Genomic DNA, 26,744 nt, shown 5'->3' on the forward strand with positions numbered 1-26,744 from the left:
GAAATCTTTGGGTGGATTTTCCAATAAAGGAGCAATGGAGGATAGGCAAGTGTCTTCCACTCTACTTCTGTGCACGCCTCTGCTATCTGCTTGTACTTCTCCCTCTTCCTCTCTAAAGGGTGCCTCCATTTCATCCTCCCACAGGACGGTGAGTTCAGGCATAAGTCCTGTCCTGGCAGAAATAGACCACAAGAGGGCAGTTGTGGTGATTTCAAGTGGAAACTTCAACTGCTGGTTCTTAGTCAGCTCTGAGGTCCCACTCAGTTAAAGGTGTCAATCCAGGCCAGAGCCTCTGGTGATGTTCTGTGTCCCTTCAGCCTGCCTGATAAAATAGATCAGCTGTTGTGATGTTCTGCTATATTACATATATTTGATCTGCACTATGAGTTACACCACACTAATGGGAGCCAATGTGAGTCATTATTTGTACTCATTATTAGCAGTAATTTGTAAAGTTGGTATTTGCTTGTTACCCGAGATCTTGTTGCAGCACTCTGCACCTGCACTCTGTGAAGAGCGCTATACAAAAATAAACTGAATTTAATTGAACTGATTGAAATTTTATTACTTATTTAATGAAGGCTTTATGAAGGACACTGAAACAGTGCTCACAAAAAACAAGTTTTCATTAACCGTATGATGTATGGATTGCTACTGGCAACTTAAATGGAGCTTAAGTGGACTAATCAGTCCACTTTCCTAAAAATTTTAATTTGACAATTCCCCTGTTTATATATTGTTCAGTTTAATTCACATTAAGTAAAACTTTCAATTTTTACTCATTGGGCTATTCATTAATTTATTACTAGCTGTGCTACACATCTAAGACAGGTTGAAAACTAAGGAATCAACATGGACCTCAGCTTTAACATTTGCAGTGTGCCACCCATTGGAATGTACTTTGTAATTCATCTGTCTACTAAGGTCTGTGGTTCTAGTCCTTCAGAGCAATCTGATTGGCCAGTTTGGTTTTGGTGTGATTGGTCAGTTTGGCTTTGATGACATGAAAGAAAGGGAAGTGTGAGTGTGAGATGCATAGGATGCACGCTGAAACGGGAAGTGTAAAACTGGACAGGAGGTGAGACAGGCATCTTGAAAATACTGACAGAGTCGGGGAAGCAGGTTTTTACAGAAACCCACTCGAGAAAGGGAGCGCCGATAAAGATAACTTCAGACACACATGGCTACCAAGGAAAGGCGCTAAAAGTATGCATTGGTCTAGACGTAACAAATATTTTTTAATTATTCTATTACCTGTTTTTCACAGGTACAATGATTAGTGTAATAATAAAATGTGTTGCATTCCCACTGATGGCATGTCACAAACATTGATAATAATAAAATGCATTAATACAAATGTTTAAGATATAAAATCTGTTGGAATGACAGAGACACAGCAGTTGGACAGACACGAATCCTTTTATTAAGCTGGACTCTTACCCTCTTTGTCCAGGTCAAGGTCCCAAGTACCAGAAACCATCAAGTAAACACACGAGGCACAAAGACTCGAAAAAATCTTGGATTGGATACTAATTACAAAGAGAGCCCATTCAAAATTCAACACAAAATGATATAGAGAAAATAAACACACAAAATCATTGGAGAAAAGAAAACAAAGGAAAAAGAACCTAAAATATATAAAGAGATTTTCTCTTTTGAATACTATTAAATATTTCTCAAAGGATCAAAAGGTCCTTGCCTTTGCTCAGCGTGCTGGATCACATTCAGTACATCTCAACTGCTTTACTCAGTTACTTATTTTTCTTTATGTCTTTTGCAATGTGGTGACGCTTTGACAAAAGACTTTCTGACAGTACTCCATGTCACGCATGCGCGTCTGACACTCTCCCTGCGGCCTCGTTCAAGGTAGGCGACAACCCAGCGGGGTGAGAGGGGACGCTGTTGATAACTGTGCTGTCTCTTGGTCTCCCCGTAGCTCCAAGAAATGGAGGGAAATTAGCTCCGCCCCTCCTGTTATAAAAAGCGCAGCTGCCTGCACTGAGCTATCTTATTTGGGACTGACTCCTGACAAGACAGAGTTCTACGAGAGACCTCTCTTTTGTTCCGACGGCTAAATCTGAGCCCTTATTTTCTTTTGTCTTTTGCCCTACGGGGTTATGTTAGTTGTTGCCTATAGGCAACTGTTTCAGTTGAAAAAGTAAAGCAGGGAACTAAACAGGACGACTCAGCTGGTTAAAAAATAAATGTGCATTATGTGCCATGGATATCAACTGCTTGATGCTTTACTTTACTAATAATGGCCAATATAAAAACCACACTGTCTTCATAACTTTATTCCTTTGTTTTGCCAGTACAGGTTTTGTAAAGGGTTTTATGATAGCGCTCATAGTGAAAGGCATTATATTTCAAATTTCATCTGCTTGATGCATTAGATCACTAATGATGAATGATGTGAGCGCTTGATTATTGTTTTATGCTTTTATGCATGAATGTATTTTATGCCTGTTTAAATTATGATGTTTTGTAAAGGGGTTTATGATAGCACTCAAATTATATTATGTATTTCAACAGCTTGCTTATATTCCCATGTATTTTAATAGAGGCTTTGTCATGGCACTTAAAGTGAAAGACAATAAATCCATCCTTCCATTTCCATACCCACTTATCCAGTTCAGTGTGGTGAGGAACCAGTGACTATTCCAGCAGCACTGGGTGCACAGTAGAACAAGGCAGTCGTTCATCACATTCATACTCCTGTATCCCATCACAATCACTTCAGAATCGCTACATAATCTAACATGCTCATCTGTGGGATGTGGGAGAAAAGCTATAATACCCAAAAAAGAATCCACTCAGGCACAGGAAGAGCGTGCAAAATCCACCAGAGCCACAAAGTCAAGACTTAAAGTTAAAATTCTGCAGCTGTGAAGCAGCAGCAATAATCACCAGATGGACACTAAAATAAAAAGGAATTTTCTGATTATGGGAACATGCTTTACTGACTGACATGCCTTTCATAACTTTCTCTGACACAGCACTTGACAACCATTTTCTTTTTCATTTAGCACTTTAGAGGGGAACCAAAAAAAGCTGTGAATAAAATGTGCAAGGATTTTTTATCCATCCATCCATCCATTAACCAACCCGCTATATCCTAACTACAGGGTCACGTGGGTCTGCTGGAGCCAATCCCAACCAACACAGGGTGCAAGGCAGGAAACAAACCCCTGGCAGGGCGCACACACACACACACCCACACACCAAGCACACACTACGGACAATTTAGAATCGCCAATGCACCTAACCTGCATGTCTTTGGACTGTGGGAGGAAACTGGAGTACCTGGAGGAAACCCACACAGACATGGGCAGAACATGCAAACTCCATGCACGGAGGACCCGGGAAGCGAACCCAGGTCTCCTAACTGCAAGGCAGCAGTGCTACTCACTGTGCCACCAGGATTTTTTATTTTTCATGAAAACTTTACAGGCAACAGTTTGAAGATATGGTTCAAACTAACTACCTTTGTCTTTTTTCTTGTGATTTTACGATTAGAAAAAAAAAGTTCTTTCCTTTCCTACAAAACTACAAAAACCTTTTTTTTTTTTAAAGGAATTAATTTGCCTAATTTCCATGGTGAAGTGTGCAGGAGCTTAAGAGGTGCTGATTGATAAAGCAGCACATGCAGGTAGAGAGCTGGGCTAACTGTGCCGCTCATTACAATGGCAGCTGTGATAAGCAAATTGAATAATTTAGCTGAGTAAGTTATAAACTGAAAGAAGACGGTCCTAGATGACAGATTGCAAGCAGGAGGATAAATTTATAACAAGTCTTCCATCTGCTCATAAAGCCTGGTGAATTTTCCCTGTGATTGCTCCAGAAAACAGAAATTTGCAAAAGACTCTTTTTAGAGTGCAATTGTGCACATTTGCCAGACGTCTGCAGATTGTGTACACTTCATAAAGTTTCCTACCAAATCCCTTAAACACAGTCCCTTTACAGTTTAATCTAACAATCCCACATGTTGCCTTTTTTGCACATATATGAGGTTAAGTATGTTATTATAACAGACATCTCCTGAGGCACCTGTAGACTTTATAAATGATGATCCCTGGGGTCACCGGGTGTTTGGGGTCTTCATTGTTAGGCACCCTTACCCATGCAACCCAGCTGAGGCTGATGGGACCACAACCAGTGTCCAAGAAGCATTACCGGCACTTCTGACCCACGGTATCATGGTAATGGTTGCCTTTCTACTTAAATAGTTACACACAATACACTCCGGTCATTTTGTCTGCATACTTGGCTCTCTTTCTCTCATTAGCCTATAATATCCACACTTCCTAGGGAACAGTCAGTTCAGCCAAAATGACCGGCCCACAAAATTCAGACATCACTAAAACATCTGGTAGTCAGTGTGATAGTGACTAGGAATTGGACCTGCCTTCATAGGTTCACCTTCAGGTAGAAGGCTATTGATAACAGACTTGATGTTCTTGGATGTGCCTGTGTCTGTGGCTTCTCTCCTTCTCTAATGAACGTGATGGTCTGTCTTGCTGAGTGGAGTTATTTGCTTTGTGGATTGTCACTACAGAAGAATTCAGTGAATGTCTCCAGCACTGGGCCATGACTCAAGTAATAGAGACCCTTGCCCTGAGCTTTCCGGCAACTTCCGAGAATGTAGATGGACTGAATCAGAAAACTGATATGACAACTTTCAGCCCCCCAGAGCTTAGATATAATCTTCCAGACAATCATGCATCCCCATCTTGTGTCAAAACAGAGATCTTCTAGCAGGGCCAGACATGATCCTCGAACAAGAACACATGTCTAGGGACAAATCACTAAAACTTCTGTAGTGAATACTTGCAAAATCCACCAGCAAAAAGGCTCTGTCCACAGGACTTGTTCCTATAACTCGCCAACATTTTTCCTCCAGTCCATAAACTTTAAACGTTCAGGGTTGTAGTGTTCCATTTCTACCAATGAATTTAATAAAGATGTAAAATAACTATGTGCTGTGCAGCCTTATTTGTGGCTTTGCTGGAGTCAGGTCAGTGTCTTCAGGCACTTCTTATTTTTCTTTCATTTCATCTTCTCCCACTTTTGTGTGGAGTTGATGTGCTTCATCAGCCTTCTTCATTCAGCTCAGTCTTGTGAAAACTGCATCTCCTGTGGCTCTTCTTTAATAACTTGGTTAATGGCAGTTCTTTTCTCCTCCTTTTTACTAGGCATGATGGCACACTGTTTAGTTCAAATGCATATTTTACAGCTCATCTTTTTTTGATTACTTTCCACCTCACTTTAATGGCAGCACTATTGTCAAAACTGACGGCAACAGACACCACATGCCCAGTGATGTCCTTGAATGCTAAAGAAAAATGTGGTTTTATACTGTGATAGAAAACTAAGCAGCAGACAGAAAAAGGTTTGAGGATGGCCACCCCATATACTGAAAAATCCGAAAATGAAAAGAAACACTTCTTTACATAAGCGGAGTTCAGAGTAACAGATTGAGTCTGCTCTATAAAAATATGGTACATAGGAGGAAGAGGTGGAGTCAGGGTGGCCGTAACAGGAACTTATGTGGTAGGAAGGTTCATTCTAGGTGTCATCAGGGTTTGCCGGAAGTAATGTCAATAGTGGGTGTACCAGTGGTGATGTCACTGAGAGGCAGGGCCTTTGGCTGAACTGCAGAGGAATAAGAGGAGAGAGGATCAGGTGAGAGTGCCAACCCCCATTCCTGCTGACGAGTAACACTATTTGAGTCTGTAAATTGTTCCCCATGCACACATGTGTGACAGTACAAAGGTTTTTTTTCTTTCCTGAGAGTTATTTTTATTTGTAAAATATACTGTATAAAGATATAAAGTGTTTTCCGCATAACTGAACACACATTTACATGTTTAGCAGAGGACTTCCTAGGAGACGTTTCATCCATCATGATCATAGGCTGGCTGACTGTCTGACCACGTTAGGAAGTGCACTGTTAGTCTTTGTTATTCAATTCCTCGCCAGTACTCTGCCTTCATGAGCCATTGGATTGGTTTAGAGTTCCAAATTTAGTGAACCATCTAATTGTTCCCACCTACTTTCGAAGCTAGATTAACTCATGGTTGTCTCCAGACAACATCTGGCTTTACAAGACTAGCACACCACAGTGATATGTGAAATGATTTAATTCCTTATAAATCGTTATTTTCTTGATGTTCATTTTTGTACACTGATTTGCAGCCAAACCCTCTCTGCCACTTTTTTTTTTACGCTAGAATCCCTGAAGCCTACGAATAAACTCGTAAACCTGTTCCACCTAACATTCCATCGCACATACTCATCAGCTCCTTTGTTTTCCAAATGTGTCAATCAGCACAGGCAGCAAGCAGCCTGCTAGCACCTTCCCTCCATCGACGCAGCTCAAGTCCCACAGAAGATCCTCAGAGTTCAAGTCAAGTATGTTTGTGATGGTGCCTGGAGTTGTATAGGGTAAATAATACATCATCATTTGGAATACATACGTTTCAAGTGTGTTCCGGGTCTACAATGATCTGTGTAAATGTAGGAAGAACAGAAACTTTTTCATGTTTTAGTATTAATTGACAAAATGTAGACATGAAGTGTATAATGTGTGAAGAGTGAAGTCCAAATATCAAATAAACACTTTCACAAAAGGTACAGGTACTGTATAACAAAACAAGTGCACTTTTATTCAAGAGTATAACCTAAGAAAAAGAAATTGGGTTAGGGTACGATGTTGACACGACCGCTGGAGTTGTGCAGTGGTAAGAACTGCTGGGTCATAATCAAGAGGTTGTGGGTTCGATTCCTGGAACTTCTTAGATTTAACGTTTTGAGTAGTGAGCTGCTCTTATTGTTACTATTATAGAATAAAAAAAATACATTTGATTAATTTCAGTCTGTAAATGGCGAAAGATGACACCGTTTGGATGCAGCAACAGGTTGGGTTTCATCTCGCCAGTGAATCTGCCACACACATGTCTTTCAATAAAACAGCAGGGCTTACAGAGCTCGCCAAGGTATTGTGCAAAGTTCTGTTTGCGATTATGTTTTGTGATGGTCTTTATTAAAAAAAACTATTATATGTTACTTATATAAAAAGCCACATCGAATGCTATTTACCTTGATTTATTTATTTATTTATTTTATGTTGAACCTCCAAATAAATACATAAAAAAAATTAATAACCCTTCAGTTTTATTTGATATCTTAAAAAAAAAAAGGGTATAACTAGCATAATTCCACTTACAATTAGTAGTAACAACTTTCAGTATTTCTTTAAAAAAAATTAGATGACATAAGACAACAACCTGGACAGTCCAAGTCTGGTAGTACCAGATCAGATCAGATAACCCTTTCACCTGCTACCCTACTAAATGCAAATTGATAACTTCCAATTCAAAACTTTCACAATTGAGGACACAGCTCTAACTGTCATGCTGAAAAACTCACTTTTAGTAGTTGCATAACCATTATTACACAAAGCTAATAAATCATTATGATATGACATGCCATTAGATGTTATTTCTTCAAAGTAGCCATTGTTAGACCTCTGTTAAAAATCAAAATGGTTTTAAAAGTTATGAGACGAAGTTCCAATTTACCTTTTCTTACTAAAGCTTTAGAGAAAAATGGAACCATGCAATTTAACTATTACCTTAAAAGATACAGTTTTTGTAAGAAATTTCAGTCTGGCTTTTGTCCCAGTCACAGCACAGGAACAGCTTAAATTCCGGTTGTAAACGATATTTTAATCCCCTCTGATGCCAACAGTATTATGCTTTTAGAGTTAAGTGCACCTTTTTACTTTTGGTCATAGAGATTAGGTCATTGATGCTTATTTAAGTGTAAAAATTCAGACCAAACTGAAGGTCTTTTAGGGAGGTAACCTTTTGAATAATTAGCAAATACTGAAAAGCCTTACATCAAAAGGCTTAAATTTCAGTGAGGCTGAATATAGGTGTTGTCTTTGACAAAAATATAAGCTTCTGTCATTACATTTCTGCACCTTCTAAAACCTGATTTACCCACCTTAAAAATGTTGCAAAATTATGAGATTTTCTGAAGTATCTTGAAATTTAGTGTCATGCATACATGTTGGAAGATCTTCTTACAGAGTCTGGCGAAGTATACAATAACACTCTAGGACGAGAGGGGGCGTTATCACTAACATTAGCTCTTTCACACTCTTTACCATTTGTTAATGACTGATAACTGGACTCCAAGGAATGTTTGATGGTTTGGATCTTGACTCCATCTCCTGATTGTGCTTGTAGTGTTGTTTTGTCTTCATTGTGTAGGTTAGGGCACCAAAATGACTCACTTACAAGCTGAACCTTCCTTATTAGGTGCATTTATACAGGATGCCCCACAAAAACATGGCCCACCTCCAAGACAACTCCCATCTTGTCTGCTGCTGGATAGACAACTGTGATTGTGACGTCTGCCTTGTTTCCTTGCTGTCTGACCCCTGGAAACAAGTTTTGTAGTTGCAGTGTACTTCACACAATTGACATACTACAAACGCGACCATTGTTACTCTCAGCAAGATGGTGAGACTTGCCATACTTTCTGCATATCTAAAGCTACTATTCGGGAGCATTTCCCTGACAAAATGATTATTAACAAGGGTTTACGAACACCATAATCACCTGACTTAACAACAGACGACTACTTCTTGTGGGGTCATTTAAAGGGCTGCGTGTATGAGACAAATCCATGGACTGTAAATGAACTGAAGATTAACATTGAAAATGCAATACAGAGAATCGATCCTGTGACGTTTCAAATACTGTACATGAACATGCTGAAACGGGCACAGAGAAGGATTGCTGCACAAGGGAATCACTTTCAGCATCTTCTGTAAATGTGAGTACCAAATTTGATCATTTTCTCTTCACCATGTAATGCAGTTGCCTCGGTGGAAGCGGCCACTTTTTCGTGGGCTACCCTGGTACTACAATCAAGTGAAATCCCAGACAAGAAATCTCAATTGAACTCATTCTGTGACTCATTCTGTAAAATCATAGGGCCACACCAGGGATGACTGAGGTATGTCGTATTAAGGAGGTGAATACTTATGCGAGAGATCTGTTTTCACTTTGACATTAGAGAGTCTTCTTCTGTTGAAAAGCCAGATTAAATAAATTGCGATTCAATGGTGTGCAACAATAAAATGTTAAAAACTTCCAGGGGGTGAACACTCTTTATAAACACTGTATGAAACCAGGAAACACTACTTTTGTTCTTTATATTTTAAAACTGGAACACAGGCAGTAAAGTCAGAGGTAGCCTTTTGCTTTAAAATCCTGGGCTTTAGCTTCAACTGCTCTGTTAACATTGACAAGCAGTAATAACAGTAATAATAATAACATTAACAATAATAATACATTAACTACCCATATGCCATAATCATTTTCTTCTCACCTACAAATTGAGCTGTCATCCCCGCCCTTATGTTTTAAAGGAACCCTTTAATGTTGTTAATTTTCTTAACTTAAAATTGTGCTAGTTTAACATGATGACATGTCATGCCTTGAGTCCCCGGTGATGTTAGTCTTTCTTTTGTTTTGCATGTTATGCCTAATTTGAACGAATAAACTATAAGTGCTGCTGAGCAGTCTCCTGGGGCATTAGCTATGATTAGCCTTGTTTAAGGCTTTAGAGAAAGTAGACTTCAGGACTCTTCGATCTAATATGGAAAACCTTCATGAATCGGACATCCTCAGCCAGTCTTGCTCTGAATGTCGTCCTATAGAAGGTTGGTTGTGGTTAATTGGTGTACACTGTGATCCAAAAAGGCTGTCTTGTTTAATTCTTTACAGTGGTAGTAGTTAGAGGCTGGTTCAAAATATTTTATCTGAGCATTCAGTTGTTGCTACTGCTTCCATTAACCTAGAAAGGAATACTTGACATGCAGTCCAGTCTACTTATGAACTGCGTGAGCTGCAGTGTGTTCCACTTGTTTTTTCCTCGATTGTGTAATCAGCTGTGTCACTTTATCGGTTGGCTTAAACACTTGTGCAAGATGATCCAAGTTAATAATGACGGACCTTACTGTATTTATGCTTAAAAATTATTCCCTGATGTTCCATGTATTGTGTATTTGTTTATTTACTGATAGTCTGGTGGGGCCAGAAAGAGGAGCTTGGCCTCGTGTTTGAGAAGTGCTTCAGTCTGCTACGATACTGTATCTTTCTATCATTTTGACTTTTGCATCACTACTGCATATGGCATAACAACAGCAAACAGAGTTTAGATAAGCATTATGATCTGTGTAAATACTATACGTTAAAGCACTGTGGCTACAATCGGGCATGGTGTGTTTGCATTTCAAGTTAGACAGTGTCATAAACTTGACAAAGAGACACAAAAAGGTTTGGGCCAGCCACCTGGGCTGCAAAATTGGATGAATAAATGTATTACAGATAAGAGTCCATAACAGAACTTATCTGAGATGGTTAAAATGGCGGTTTTAAAGGCAAGCAGAGGGAGTGATGTCATCAAGGGGCCCGGAACCAGAAGTGACATCATTAGGCCCAGAATCGGAAGCGACGCCATCAGGGCCAGGTGGAATTTTCCATAAATGGTCTGTAGAGAAGTTAGATAAAAGGTCAGTGCACTCCTCCACTCCCTGGTCTGGCATGGAATTATTCTCATTCAGGCTCTTTAGCTGCCTCCCATGTGTATGTGTGTGACTATAGTCATGTCAACTTACTTCAGTTGTTCATTTATGTGTGCCGTCAGAAGTTGGATGCTGTGCAGCCTTGTCCGTGTTTCTGCTGTCAGTGGTGTCCACATCATTCAGCACATTTACTGATTTGGATGTTCTGAGTACCGAAATCTGCATCTCCTGTGGCTCATCATTATCGACTCTATTAAATGGCGGTCCTTTTCACCTCCTTTCCAGAGGACATTTACTTTGAATACAATTTTTGCAATTCAGATTTCCACAAATGATGCTGCCAGTTCGTTCAGCCTTACATCCAACACTGCCGTAACTGTGTACAACAGCATACAGTATCTTTCACTTTTATCAATAGTCCACTGATGTGTTGGATTTTACAGAAAGGTTTTTTCCCTTGCAAAAGGTTATGTTTATTTTTAAAACATGTAGTGTGCTCTCTACACACACAACACACATTTTCATATTTAATTGGGATCATTTTATGAGACTTTTCGTAATCAAAAGCTTACTCTCTGTCAGGAAAAGTTAATGAAAGCACCACTGCTCTCTGCAGTTCAAAATCACCGTGCCTATTTTGAACGCAACCTTCATTAAGCATTAGATTGGTTTAGAAATGTGACACTCAGTGAGCTGTCTAACTGATCCCACCAAGTTTTAAGCAAAATTCACTCACAGTTGTCTGGCTCCATGAGAATAATTTACTGAAACAAAACTAAGCCAAGACTACCACTGTCTCTGAGTCACAAAGCAGCTGATTGGTCTGAAATCTTAAATTCATGTTAACTCTTTTTCAGTGTGAAGTATCTAATGGAACCCTAACTTAAAGTCAGGAGGAAATCAGCATGGGCTTTGGCTTTTAACAGTAAAGCCGAATTTCATTCAGTTACAGTACATGGCAGGAAGAGAGCTCTAACTGTCTAGTGATGGACCTTGATGGGAGAAAGAAATAACAGAAGAGCTGTTTTCTTCAGTTCTGTCATTTTTTTTGTTCAAAACAAGGACACTGCTGTTTTCAGAAACAGATCAGATTAACATTAAATAAAATCTCCCTTGATAGCTGAGCTGCCAAATCATTTCTGATGCCTGTAAACAGCATTTCACATTTGCAAAACAACACAAACATGTCGTCAGGAGACAGAAGATTGGGTCAAAGTATGTCTGTTTATCAGCACAGTGATCTGAAGAGAACTGCCTTAAAAGCAAAGAATACACTCGAAATTTGAAATGAAAACAGTGGCCTTCAACACTTCAGGTCTTCAGTAAAAATCAAAGCATTGCAGGTCTACTTAACTCTCAAGAAGTACAAGACGAGGTCTACAAGCAAGTCTGGGCTCAGATTTTCCTCTTCTTGACTAGCACTACAAAAACAAAATAACATCAGCCTTAAAACAATGTACAACGAGCCGCAAGGATAGCGTGCCAAATAATAAAAACTCTTAAAAAATTTTTTAAGAAGTCAAAAATATCAGACCTCTTGCTGGCATTTTAGATTTGATTCAATTGGCTCTGTCTGGGTGAATGTGGGTGAGTGGGCCCTGCAATGGGCATGAGCCCTGCTCAGAGGTGTATTACGCTTTGAATTCAGTGCTGCCAGGATTGGCACACCACAGTGCTAATTCTGTTAAGATGGTTTGAGAGTGTTATGAATTGTTATATCATTGTTTAAACGTGAGCCTTTCCTAAAACATTTGGTAATTTTATTTTCTGTTACAAGGACCCACACATATGTCCTCCACTCCAACTCTTGTTCTGTTATCCTTGCTTTCACCTGGTCTGGACGGAGATGCAGCCTGCAGAAACAATGAACTTGCACCTGGGACTAGGAATTTGTCTGAAAACAGGACTGACAGCTGCTGTGCTTTGCTTCTCCTATTAGAGGACGTTTCTTTTTTCTGTCTACCCAGATAGCAACAGAGCAACAAGGCAAGTAAGGGGATTAAGTAAGTAAAAAAATATTTAGTCATTAACATTCTAAAACATTTTTAATGTGCCAAAATGCCAAAGTAAATACAGTGGAACCTCGGGTCACAAACGTCTCAGACCACATACAAATTAGGTTACGACCAAAAAGTTTGCCAAACTTTTGCATCTGATCACGACCACACACTTGGGTGATAAACAAGCCAGTTTCCCTTCCGGTTCGGACGCGCTGATGATTTACGCATGTGTTCAGTCTCTCCCTGTGCATTCCCTGTGTAGCGAGCGAGTGAGAGAGAGAGCGCAAGAGAGCGAGCGAGAGAGACAGCGCAAGAGAGAGCACGACAGCGAGCGAGCGAGAGAGAGAGAGAGAGCATGAGAAGGCAGTTAAAGAAGGCAGTAAGGCCGAGAAAGCAGTTAAAGAATGCACTGGGCTTGTTTTTAAAGAGACTGCTTTGAACATTCTATTGGATTTTTTCACTTCTGTTTTTATGGGATCACGTATTTATTGAAGGATTCTGAAAGCACTGCACTTTAATTTGGACTTTGGTTTTGATTGTTGTTTTGTTGATTTTAATAAAAGCACTTGGCACTTTTTGCACCATCCAATTGCTCAATTGTAGTGCCTCACTGTCGTGCCTCACTGTCGTGCTCATCGGTAACATTACCGACGGTGACAGGTTTAAGGGCTCCCGGAAGCGAGATGGGAGCATGCAGTGAACCCGCATCTTCACAGACTTTACCTCAAAACTGTAATCTCCCCTCCACCCAGTTCCTGTAATTGTATTTACAGTGGGATGCAAAAGTTTTGGCAACCTTGTTAATAGTCATCATTTTCCTGTATAAATCGTTGGTTGTTACGATAAAAAATGTCAGTTAAATATATCATATAGGAGACACACACAGTGATATTTGAGAAGTGAAATGAAGTTTATTGGATTTACAGAAAGTGTGCAATAATTGTTCAAACAAAATCAGGCAGGTGCATAAATTTGGGCACCACAAAAAAGAAATGAAATCAATATTTAGTAGATCCGCCTTTTGCAGAAATTACAGCCTCTAAACGCTTCCTGTAGGTTCCAATGAGAGTCTGGATTGTGGTTGAAGGTATTTTGGACCATTCCTCTTTACAAAACATCTCTAGTTCATTCAGGTTTGATGGCTTCCGAGCATGGACAGCTCTCTTTAACTCACACCACAGATTTTCAATTATATTCAGGTCTGGGGACTGAGATGGCCATTCCAGAACGTTGTACTTGTTCCTCTGCATGAATGCCCTAGTGGATTTTGAGCAGTGTTTCGTGTCGTTGTCTTGTTGAAAGATCCAGCCCCGCGCAGCTTCAGCTTTGTCACTGATTCCTGGACATTGGTCTCCAGAATCTGCTGATACTGAATGGAATCCATGCGTCCCTCAACTTTGACAAGATTCCCAGTCCCTGCACTGGCCACACAGCTCCACAGCATGATGGAATCACCACCATATTTTACTGTAGGTAGCAGGTGTTTTTCTTGGAATGCTGTGTTCTTTTTCCTCCATGCATAATGCCCCTTGTTATGCCCAAATAACTCAATTTTAGTTTCATCAGTCCACAGCACCGTATTCCAAAATGAAGCTGGCTTGTCCAAATGTGCTTGAGCATACCTCAAGTGGCTCTGTTTGTGCTGTGGGCGGAGAAAAGGCTTCCTCCGCATCACTCTCGCATACAGCATCTCCTTGTGTAAAGTGCGCAGAATGGTTAAACGATGCACAGTGACTCCATCTGCTGCAAGATGATGTTGTAGGTCTTTGGTGCTGGTCTGTGGGTTGACTCTGACTGTTCTCACCATTTGTCGCTTCTGTCTATCCGAAATCTTTCTTGGTCTGCCACTTCAAGCTTTAACTTGAACTGAGCCTGTGGTCTTCCATTTCCTCAATATGTTCCTAACTGTGGAAACAGACAGCTTACATCTCTGGGACAGCTTTCTGTATCCTTCCCCTAAACCATGATGGTGAACAATCTTTGTCTTCAGGTCATTTGAGAGTTGTTTTGTGACCTCCATGTTGCTACTCTTCAGAGAAAATTAAAGGAGGAGGGAAACTTACAATTGACCCCCTTAAATACTCTTTCTCATTATAGGATTCACTTGTGTATGTAGGTCAGGGGTCACTGAGCTTACCAAGTCAATTTGAGTTCCAATAAGTAGTTCTAAAAGTTTTGGAATCAATAAAATGACAACGGTGCCCAAATTTATGCACCTGCCTGATTTTGTTTGAACAATTATTGCACACTTTCTGTAAATCCAATAAACTTCATTTCACTTCTCAAATATCACTGTGTGTGTCTCCTATATGATATATTTAACTGACATTTTTTATCGTAACAACCAACGATTTATACAGGAAAATAATGACTAATTAACAAGGTTGCCCAAACTTTTGCATCCCACTGTAATTGTATTTACATACAATCCTATGGGGGAAATTACTTCGGGTCAGTGTAAAAGTAAATGGATGATGGTAGATAGTGTTGATTGGCAAAATTCGCAAAATAATTTTTTGCAGTGAAAAAGCTGTATTTGCCGGTGACATTATCCGTTGAATACCGTCTTGGAAATTCACCATGCAGCTGGCTTAGACAAATATTTTTTTCCATGTGCCCCATGACGCTTTGAAAGGCCAGCATGACATCACAGAACTGTTGCAGCCATGTGCAGGACTTTCACACGTGCCTGCTGTAAGATCATTGCCGACATGTCCATCACTGGGTTGCAGGTACACGAGGGGAAAAAAAATGCAATTTCGGCAATTTACTGAGATGCACTGAAATCATCCACCGAAGGACACTTGAGAGTGCTGGCCAATATTTTTCCCCATCTCTAATTGCCCTCATTATCTATATTCACAGTTGTTTTAACTCCCAAGGCTCTTCAACTGCTGCATGTGGCTTGTCAGTGAATTTGAAACACTGAAGCTTGAGACACACTGCTAGATTTCCATCCTGCATGCAAACAAAATAAACGCCACAGGGTTGTGTGCTCAGCCCAGCATTCTTCACGTTATTTATGCACAATTGCTCTGCCATCCATGCCACAAATATGGTTGTGAAGTTTGCGGATGATACGACCGTGGTGGGTCTCATATCAGACAATGATGAGACTCACTACAGAGAGGAGATACAACACCTAGCACTATGGTGCTCAGCCAACAACCACATCTTGAACACCAGCAAGACTAAAGAGGTAACTGTAGACTATAGGAGGTCCAGAAGAACAGAACATGCTTCTATATTCATACATGAGGAGGCTGTAATGTGTGTGGACAATATCAAGTTCTTGGTTATCCACATTACATTGGATCTGACCTGGTCTTTGAACACATCTCACCTGGTAAAGAAGGCCCAACAAAGACTCTTCTTCCTCAGGAAGATGAGACGTGCTGGATTCTCCTCTCGGCTGCTCACAAACTTCTACAGATCCGCTATAGAAAGCATTCTCTGTCACAGTATGACAGTGTGGTACGGCAGCTGCACAGCACAGGACAGGAAGGACTTGGCACGGGTGGTGAGAACAGCACAGGGGATCGTGGGAAGTCCTCTCCTAGACCTGGACTCTGTATATGCTGGAAGGGTACAGAAGAGGGCCAAATGTATAGCTGTGGATCTCACCCACCTGGGAAATGGACTGTTTGTAGCACTGCCTTCAGGAAAGCGGTACAGAAAAATAAATACACATACCAGCAGACTGAAAGACAGCTTTTTCCCAGAGCTATGAAGTCCATCTGCCCCTGCTGATACACACACATACATCTACATCTACCCCTAACCTGCCCCTCTGTAGACATGCACATGCACTTTACCTCGTAATCAAACACACACACTCGTATTCCTCCCCTGCAGACCCCCACACACAGATCACTGGTCTCTGCAGGCGTACTACCTCAGGAAAAGTCTGGACATAATGATGTTTTATTGCTGCTGTCTTTTATACTTATTATGTTTATTTTATTATTTATAGTGTATTGTGTATATTAAGTATTCTGCCTTGAAGCCGAGTCCTACCAACAAAAAAATTTGTTATGTGTATGCATAATGATAATAAAGAATTTTATCTATCTATCTATCTATCTATCTATCTATCTATCTATCTATCTATCTATCTATCTATCTATCTATCTATCTATCTATCTATCTATCTGTCTGTTTGTCTGTCTGTCTGTCGATCTATCTATCTATTTATCTATCTATCGATGTGTTCATAAAGATCTCAAAACAAGCCTTAAAAGGAGCGCTTTCTTTCTACTTCCTATCATCAGAAAACACATGACACACTGTGAAGTAATAAAAACAAAACATTTATTTCTCTTTACATGGTATTTCTTTCTTCTTGATGGAAGAAGAAAGTGTGAAACATCTCCAAACATACACGAGAAACTCTAAAGATGTTCCCACTCAGCCTGGAACCTTGACTTCATAAAACGAAACAAGCCAAACCCAAACTGATGCGTCATGGCACGGGTAAAGTGTGCCTTAAAATTGGATGTCAGTGAGCACGGCGATCTTTAATTTCTCTGCTTATTGCTAGTTTGTGGCTGTTTGTTGCATTTTGTTTGTGGTATTCGAGTTCCTTCTCCATCTTTTGACGTATGAGGCACACTGGTGCAGTGCGTAGCCCTACTGCCTCACAGCTCAGATCACATATTTGGCCACAATAATTGTTCCAGCATAGTCAACAGACTTTTCCCTAGACCTGAGAGACACTTAAAAGATCCACTCAAAACTAGTTCAGTTCCTCCTTCCCCATTAACTTCAAATGATTTTGCGGTCTCCAGCGAAGTTCACAAACATTTGGGGCAAGGTAAGAATGAACCTTGTAACTAACTTAACATGGACTGCTTTGGAATATGAGAGAAAACCAGAGGGACTGGGGCAAAACTCACACAGACAATGGAACAAGATAATCACTCTTCAGAGCCAGCGACCGGGAATCAGACATTTAAGACTTAGAAGTCACATCATACTGGAAATCATGTACCATTATAGACATTCAGAGCGGCATGCCAGCTAAATTGTCCCCTACACAGGAATGACCTTTTTGTACCTCGAAGCTTACTAAACATTTATATTAACCAATAGCTAAACTGTTCTCCATTAACTTATTTTCTCTTCCACTCCTGCTCATAACACAAAAAGGAACAAAACATTAGGAATTACGTAATTAAAATAATTACTAAGCTTACTCATTAAAATATGAGCTCATTTATATAAATTTTTCAATAACATAACACACATAATTAAACTAACAAATGAAACTAATTAAACGTAATACAAAAAGCATTATTCGGGTAATTTAAAGGTATTAGGAACTATTAACCTCATGAAATCCTGGCTTTATAAATGCTACAGTAAAATCATTTCAGGTTGTTATTGTACAATAAATACTACACACTGTTTCCAAGCACACATCACTCTAATCTACTCATTTAAAGTAAGTGGTAACCCTACGTGTTCTCGTTTCTATACAGAAAGTATCAAAATATTTAATATCGTTACAATACTATGAATTAAATATGAATAGCCTACTGCTCCAAAAGAAAAATACAGGTTGACAAAAATGATGGATGGATGAATTAAATATTAAAAGAGTAAAACTTTGCAGATTCAAAGCCTATGATCATGCTAGATGACTTAAAAAATGTGGTACACAAAGATGCTGAATATTTAAAAAATACCAAAGGGAGCTCCGTAGCAACATAAAACAGTATCAGAAAAGATGGATGGCAAATCAGTTCAAATTAGAAACATGTATTTATTATTATATGCATTTCAAGTCATTTAATAGCTTTGCAATAATTGCCATATAGAGAGCTTATTAAATATTCTAAATTTGACAAACATAAAAGTGAGTATGTTTGCAACTGGAAGTCAAATATGATCAAAGAGATCAGCTCTTAAGGATGAAAGTACAGATTTGAGCTCCATGCTGGGCATATACTGTACAACTCAACAATAATTTCCTGAGCTTGTTATTAGGGACTTGGATCTGCAGCTCATTTTTTGCCATGGTGATGCTATGATGGGTTTGTGTACAATTATATGATGTTTTTCACTGTGTCAGTGTCTCATCATACATATATATACACTGCGCATTGTTAACATTATAAATGCTAGGTTTTATTACACACTTGGTACATAACTCTTGCCCAGTACACTTAACACAAATTACATAAAATTATGCTTTTTTTCATCAAACTCTGTCAACAATTAATTTATACTTTGCACTCTTAACAACTTCATTTGTTCCCAGAGATGACTTGCCTGTCATGGAAAATTGTTGATTTAAGTGTTGTGCCGTCTAATGCGGGTTTGTATGACGACTCCCAGACTACAATTCACCTTTCCTTCTGGGTCAGGCAATCCATGAAGCGGGCACATGCAAAACAAAATGGCTGTGTACGACCCAAATGATCAGTCACCGTGATTTTTACACTGTCTTCTCATCTGATATATAATTATACAGTTTTCAGTGTGCAATTTTTATATAATTAGACAGATTCCAACATAGTATGAATTATAAAGTAATAATAATATTAAAAAATATAACAGAATGTGCATAAATGTTTGGGCTGGCTGGTAAATCAAAACCTGCTTTCTGCCTTTTAGTGATTTTTTTTTGTTTAATTTACATCTCATTTACCGGTTTCTGATCTCCCCAGGTAATTTAAAGTACCTTTTATAGTCTGTGTTTTGCTTTGCTACAGACATTTCCATAATATGTGTTGCTTTTAAGATATTGTGTTCACAGATCCTTATTCTGAAATATTCAGCGTGCTTATTAAATACGCTCATTCCATTTATATACATAACATTTTCAGACCTGCTTAACCCAATTTGAAGTTCACTCTCATTTCATTTCAATTATTTCTAAAAAGGTGCAAAATAATCACAGGTTTTAAAAGCAATGTGTCCTACAGCATAACAACTCACTTACTGACAGTCACAGGCTTTGTCATTGCAAAATTACTGTTTTTTAAAAAACATTTGCTTAAAAAAATGAAATACTTGGTGACTCCTATTTTATATCAAAATATAATGTAATTATGCATGTATTTCTGAAATGTATACTGTGGGATAGCAGTGCACCCATACTTTAAATACTTTAAGCAGTCTAATCAAACAGGGAGTCCACATTAAATCGGTAATAATGTAATGGTTACTGTCAGGGCCGGACTGGGAAGTTTATTCAGGCTGGGACTCCCAAGTCTAACCCCAGCCACACGATATACATCGGTTTTCTTGTACAGGCACAGACTCAAACAACCAACAAACACCATTTTGTCTTGGAATTTTTTATGAATGAGGAGACAGTAGATTCAGCTTTTCCACATACATTTTACTATTAAATATTAGTCTCGGGCGGCACGATGGCGCAGTGGTAGCGCTGCTGCCTCGCAGTTAGGAGACCCGGGTTCGCTTCCCGGGTCCTCCCTGCGTGGAGTTTGCATGTTCTCCCGTGTCTGCGTGGGTTTCCTCCGGGCGCTCGGTTTCCTCCCACAATCCAAAGACATGCAGGTTAGGTGGATTGGCGATTCTAAATTGGCCCTAGTGTGTGCTTGGTGTGTGGGTGTGTTTGTGTGTGTCCTGCGATGGGTTGGCACCCTGCCCAGGATTGGTTCCTGCCTTGTGCCCTGTGTTGGCTGGGATTGGCTCCAGCAGACCCCCGTGACCCTGTATTCGGATTCAGCGGGTTAGAAAATGGATGGATGGATATTAGTCTCAAGACAACCTCTGATAAAGTGTGGAACAACACGTCATAAATAAATAAATCATGTAGTTCTGTAATATTTATATCAAAACAAATGTGCAAAAAGCACTGAACTATAAAAAGGAGTTGTCTGAGCAGAGATTATGTTTGCAATTTCAACTGTGAGTCTGGAATCTCCACAGGCGAGCCGCTGTCCGTGTCTGAATAGCAATGCTGAATACTCTGACACAAAGTTTGAAGTGTTGGTCAAAAAAGACCACTTTGAATTTCTTCAATTGACAAAAATATCTTAGTGCCACAGAATTCTGTCAAGCATTTTTTAAAGAATGCACTTAGTAAACGAAATGACTATGAAACATTTCGTGCAGCCTATTCAGTCTCTCTCTCTCTAATCATAGCGTAAGGATTAACTGTCAGAGCACGAGAGACGCACTTTAAAATTTTTAAAATAAAATAAAAACAAGACACGTTCATTAACAAACTTAGCATGAAATAAAGAACAACAGGTACATTTAAAAACACAAATCATTCCACTCACATACGTGTTTCATTAAAAAAAATAAAATAAAATAAAACATTTCGTGTAGCCTATTCAGTCACTCTGAAGGAAAAGGGGGTAGTTAAAAATGTGACCATACGCTACACTTCATTAAAATTTGAAACTAAAATAAAATAAAATAAATACACAGTAACAAATACCAAAACCCAACATCCAAATATAATACAAAGTATATTATAAACTTTCAAGCAATCTTCATGTACAATTTTAATCACAAAAGTACCAGACGTACGCACCTCTCATCATAGCGCTAAGGCAGTGGTTCTCAATCTGTGGGGCGGGCGCGAAGTAACAAAAAGGGGGGCACGAAGATGTGAAAAAAAAGAAAGCAAGAATCAAAAGTATGAAAAATATGTATATTGAAACCAAAACAAATTAACTTAAACTACATTCTGATACTAGAAAAATAAATATAGAGTTAGATAAATGTCGATAAAAGATAAGTAGGTATAATAAAATATGCATCTATGATATATCATTAATTAAAAAGAAGAAATTGGTATTAGTGGGCTCCTTTCAAAAAAACATTTGGGGGACACGATTAAAACTGTTATGAAAACTCGGGTCGCAAATACTTAAAGGTTGAGAAACGCTGCGCTAAGGTTTAACTGTCAGACCGCGAGACGCACGCAAAGTCAAAGCAAGAAACCAGAAAAGAAACCCTCCAATGTTAAACCGAAAGCATTTGTGCCCACTTCAGAGCTCGATTTCCAGAATAATATCATTATATAATTTCACTGGTTTCTCTGAATGCCAGACCAGATCAGGCAGCAGGCCACCGGGAAAGCTCCTGCTGATTGTAAACGTCAGTCTGGCTCGGGTTACTGTGAAGCTCTACAGCAGCTGTGGCCATCAATACCTCTGTTTTACACCATCCAGTAGTTATACAATAAGCAAATTCAACCTACGCATCCTAACCCTAACCCTTTCCTGTGGTCACAGTTGGATGTGAAATAATTAAAACCTGACGTGATGACATGGAAAGTGCTGAATTGCATCCTGAGATCTACATGACCATTTTTATTGGGAGGTGAGAAGGACCAGACTGTGACGGTGGGGAGGCACAGTGCTGGGCAAAAATGACTGAGTGAAAAGGTGCACATTTATGGAGGTGGCAGATATGAATTCAAAGAAAATATTTGTGGATGGAATCACAATGGAGAATTAGCAGAAAAGGACTCACTGAGACTGTAGGAAGTGGACGGTGGAAATTTAGATATGATAAATAGTCATTTGTGTACTGACAAAGAACTGTTGTGCATAATGCCATATTAGTGCCCTAGAGGGTTATGGGTTCTCGTTAACATCCCACTGAATTAGGAGGAATACTTAAAGTAGAATAGGGATAAAGTACCCCTTTTGTAGAATTGTTGCCGACTTGAAGCCTCAGTGGAAAGACTTTTCATGCAATACAAAGTATAGAGCACACATTTCATTTTTATTTGCTTCTAAGAATCCACTGTTTATGAATTCCACCAGTTGTACCAGTTTACTTATGCAGATTACAACAATGCCAGCAAACAAACGCTTTGGATCAGATAATCCATATTTTCCTTACAATGCAGGCAATTAGACTTTGGATTGATTTATGCTTGAAAGCAATCCAAGGAACATGCACAGAAACAATAAAAGCTGATTATAAAATTACAAAACAAATGACTGAAACAACAGGTGCCGCATGATGTGTAATTGCTGGCTGGAAAACAGTGCTGCCAAAGCCTAGCGACGCACTTATTTGCTTACTGACAAAGAAACTTACCAACCAAGTTACAAAGATGAGGTTTCTAAGAAACTGACCATTACAAGTGAAAATCAGAAATGTTCTGATTATCCCCTAGGGGTCAGCATTGGGTTACTCTGCTTTGCACTTGCAGGTAAACTGTTCAAGAGCAGCACCAAGCTTGCATGTTCATTTTATTCCTTCTGTTCCTCTTAAGATTTTGTCAAACTGAGGCCAAGCAGTATACCAAAGAAAGCGTAACAGGCTCTTCTGCAGTCAGTAAACATTTGTTCACTCAAGCTCTGGCTCTGTCTGTTTCCCTCCTAGTCAGGATATTTTAATGCATAATTAAGAAGGTCAGAATTAATGAAGCAGTGTGGAGTAAAGTTCAAGGAATCCCCAGACTCAATGCCTTCTAACAGAATCACAGGAATGAATGTTAGATTGGCAGCCATGGAGACACAAGCAGGCACACCGTAGTGCCGACTCAGGGAGGCGACTTACTAAAATCCGTCTTACCTGAAGTGTGGAGTCATTGTGTAGCTCTTTGCCAGCAAAAATGACACGCAGCTGCTGAGCTGGAACTCCTTGTTGCCTAGCAACCACCTCCTTGAGCTGGAAGACAGTAGCACCCGCATCCACCTCCACTGGGATGCAGTGACTGGAGTAGAATTTGACAAACACTGGGTGCAGCAAAAATAAAAAGAAACAACAAGAAGTTCAGAGAAATAAAAATACATAATAAAACAAAAAGAAATGCATTGAAAAACAAACACAGTTTAAATAAGGTCACATGACTTCAGAGATGCCACGTAATTCAAAGGTTTAAGGACAGAGTATACAATTATTTGACAGCCTAGATTCCATATCTGAAAATATGGTGGAAACCAGGAGTGTAACCTACCAAATCCTTACAGAAAAACTTTAAAAACTAAAAAACCAAAGGGTTCTACCAAATATGCACATTCTGACTAAACCCAATAAAGACGTCATGAATCACTGTTTGGCAGGTACCCTTGGTACAGCTAGTCTTACCATGTCTTTATGAGTTACCTCAGCTAACACATCATTGCAACTGCCAGTCTGACAAGCCGCCATTCTCCAATAATGACACAGCTTTCCACTTTGATGCCTGGCAGGTATTCATAGTGTCAAGTCCAGCATTATTTTGGCACCTATAATGCTATATTTAAGCATGACAATATACATATTATTGCAGTAACTTCATTTTTGAAAAAAAATGTTTTATATATACTAGAGCCCCCTGCTTGTTTCGCTCGTCAACCCCTTCCTAAGCACTATGCGCCGTTGTGAAGAGCGGGGCTAAACGCACCCCAAGGAGACGCGGTCGCTCCTCCGAAATCCCTCTTTAACGGTAATACAATGGGAATCAAATAACAGTTGTTTTTTTAGCTCCTCTTTGCTCGATCAGCTGCTGGCTTGCTGCAGTTCCCGTGCCACGTGATCTGCATTTCGTCACTGCCTTGTCTCTCTTCTCCTCCAGACATCCTCAAACACTATTCAATCTCTTTTTGCTGTTCCATTATTTCACTGAGTAAGATTTTCCGTTTGTTGTCGCTAATGTGATCTTTACTCTCACTTTTTTGAGACTTTCGAATTTTCCTACTTCCATTATCTCTGACCTACAGTACTCTGCATGTATATCACGGCACCTACTTCCAAAGGTTGTAAGTATGATGTGACTTGCCTGTCTCGCAGGACGTGAAAGTGTCTCTCTGTCTCTCTTCAAAAGATCACGCCTCGTCCCAAGTTTCTTTTTTATAATAGAGAGACTAGTTGGTTTCGCTTCGCTCATCGACCCCCGTGTTTGGTTTTCCGGATACACGTTTTTAAGATTTTTTTTTCATTGAATTGTTGCTATTTCATTAGTCTCACTTTTATATCAGAGCTTCTGTAAACACAATATTTGGAATCTTGCGATTCCCAATATGCTGAATCGTTTTAATGAGGTCAGTGAGACATGTGTTTAAGGACTTTGTACCATAATTCAGGAAAGGTTTCTCTGTTTGGAATTTCAGTACAGACAAAACGATCTTCAAAATCAGCAGTTAATACTTTTTTTTGCAAAGTAACCAATAAATGCATGTCAGGTAAACTCCATTTTTGACATTCTCTTGACTTTATTTACTTTTATTTACATACTTCTGACATATCACCTATGTCCATATATTCAATATCCATTCTCCTTTTCGTTATTTCTTTGAGTGATAATTTCTCTTTCTTTGCACTAATGCGATGTTTACTTTCTTTATTTTGACACTGTTGTTTTTTTCTGCTTTCATATTCTGTATGTTGCTCTGCATGTGTTTCGCGCCTACATTTTTTTTGGGTCTTTTGAATTCCAGTTTTCATTATCTCTAACCTGCTCTGCATGTGTTTGGCCCCCTTGTTTTTTACCCTTTTTATGACGTTTTACTTTGTTTTCTACACTCTCTTTTATTTCTGACCTCACTTTATCCTGCATTTGTTTCAATGACACTTGGTCCATGGTGGTTATTTTCCCTTTTTCGAGTAATAATTTCTGTTTGTTTGCGCTACTGCAATCTTTACTTTCTTTTTTTTAATACTTTCTGATTTTCCTACTCTCATATTCTTTAACTTTCTTCACGTGTGTATTGTGTTTTTTTTTTTTTGAGCCTTTCGAGTTCAACTGTTTTCATAATCTCTAACCTGTTCTGAATGTGTATAGCTCCAACGTCCGGATTGGATGTGCTTTTTTCTTCAATTCCACTTGTTCCGGGCTGATAATTACTTTCCTTATTTTCTGAATTTGCACCTAGATTATTCTTTTTCTTTTTTGTCTCTCCAACGCTTTTGAGTCTCTTTTCTCCGTGCTGCTTTCTTCTTCGCTTAGTCGTCTACGTTTCATTTATAACATATTGTTCTTATATGCTTTATATGCACTGAGAGCCCTGGACCTGTGTGTGCTCAAAGCCAAAACAAGACTGAGTATTTAGCTGCCCGTGCTCTTATTTGGTTGTAAGTAGGGCATGTCTTACAAGAATCTCATGTTCCACATCATCGCGAGACGGTTCTGGGCCAATCTCTTGGCACAAAGTCTCATGTTTAAGGTCCCCGCGAGACGCTCCGTGGCCAATCTCTTTAGTCTTATGGGTCTTTTAAATGTCTTCCGTGATATTAGTAATAATAATAATACATTTTATCTTAACATGAAGATCACGTTTCGTCACCCTACTGTTACTCTCCAGGATTTTTTTTTATAATAGAGCGATATATAGTTGTACAGGCATTAATCAGGAGCATGAAAGGCAACAATTAGGAGACAAAGTAGTGTCTGGGGAATCACAGCCTCTTCTGTTTCACCCACGGCTTGGGCACTGAAACCCACAGATGTCAAAGCTACTTTTCACTGATCTCCAGGGGGAAAAGCAGTTATCAAATATTATGAAAATAATTATGTGCTAGAAAATTGTTTTTTAAAATGCTCTCTCTCAATCTCAAAATAAGATGACTGCTAACCCTCCCTCTCTTAATATGGACTGTGTATATATGCTGGTATAGAGGTAGCACTGGTGTCTTAGTGTAAGGATCGGGGTTCATGTGCTGAGTGTTCCCTTTGTGGAGTTTGCAAGTTCTTCCAAATTCTGGTTTGCATCGGTGTCCTCCCACAGTCCAAAGACTTGCAGGTTAGGTGAATTGGTGCTGCTAAAGTGGCTCTAGAGTGTATGGATGTGTGTGTTTTCACCCTGCAACATACTGGCACCATTTCCTGGTGTGGTTCTTGGCTTAAGCCCAATGAATGCTAGAATAGGCTGCAGCTGCCCCACAACCCTGCCCTGGATAAGCAGGTTAGTCTTTTTAGCTGGCAGCAACCCTTATCAAGCAATTGATCCTATTGTCTTGGCCATTAATGCCTCACTCCTCCTCCACAAAAACAGTTGTTGAGCAAAACAGACTTGAACAACAAGTTAGTTAAAAAATATATAGTATCACCGGCCACTTCTGTCCCTTGTGAATTTTTATTTTGTTCATCTATTTTTAATAAAAATGTGTATCCTTTGAATTGACCGGTGTGCTTAAGCAATGGGCTGACTAAATAGTCAGAGAATTAAAAATGCCTTTTGCAATAATATTCAATCAATATAATGTTCTTTACCTTCATA

At 39.3% G+C, this 26,744-nt stretch overlaps 1 protein-coding gene across 1 annotated transcript in view; it reads right to left on the reverse strand.

Moving 5' to 3' along the window:
- Window positions 1-26,744, reverse strand: part of prkn (parkin RBR E3 ubiquitin protein ligase) — a 1,158,643-nt gene that overhangs the window by 816,667 nt on the left and 315,232 nt on the right. Inside the window, exon 2 of the mRNA XM_039738446.1 lies at window positions 23,119-23,282. Within this exon, the coding sequence (XP_039594380.1) occupies window positions 23,119-23,282 (164 nt within the window). The remainder of the gene's footprint in view (window positions 1-23,118; window positions 23,283-26,744) is intronic.

The sequence above is a fragment of the Polypterus senegalus genome, chromosome 16, assembly GCF_016835505.1.
Source record: "Polypterus senegalus isolate Bchr_013 chromosome 16, ASM1683550v1, whole genome shotgun sequence".
NCBI classification, from domain to species: Eukaryota; Metazoa; Chordata; class Cladistia; order Polypteriformes; family Polypteridae; genus Polypterus; species Polypterus senegalus.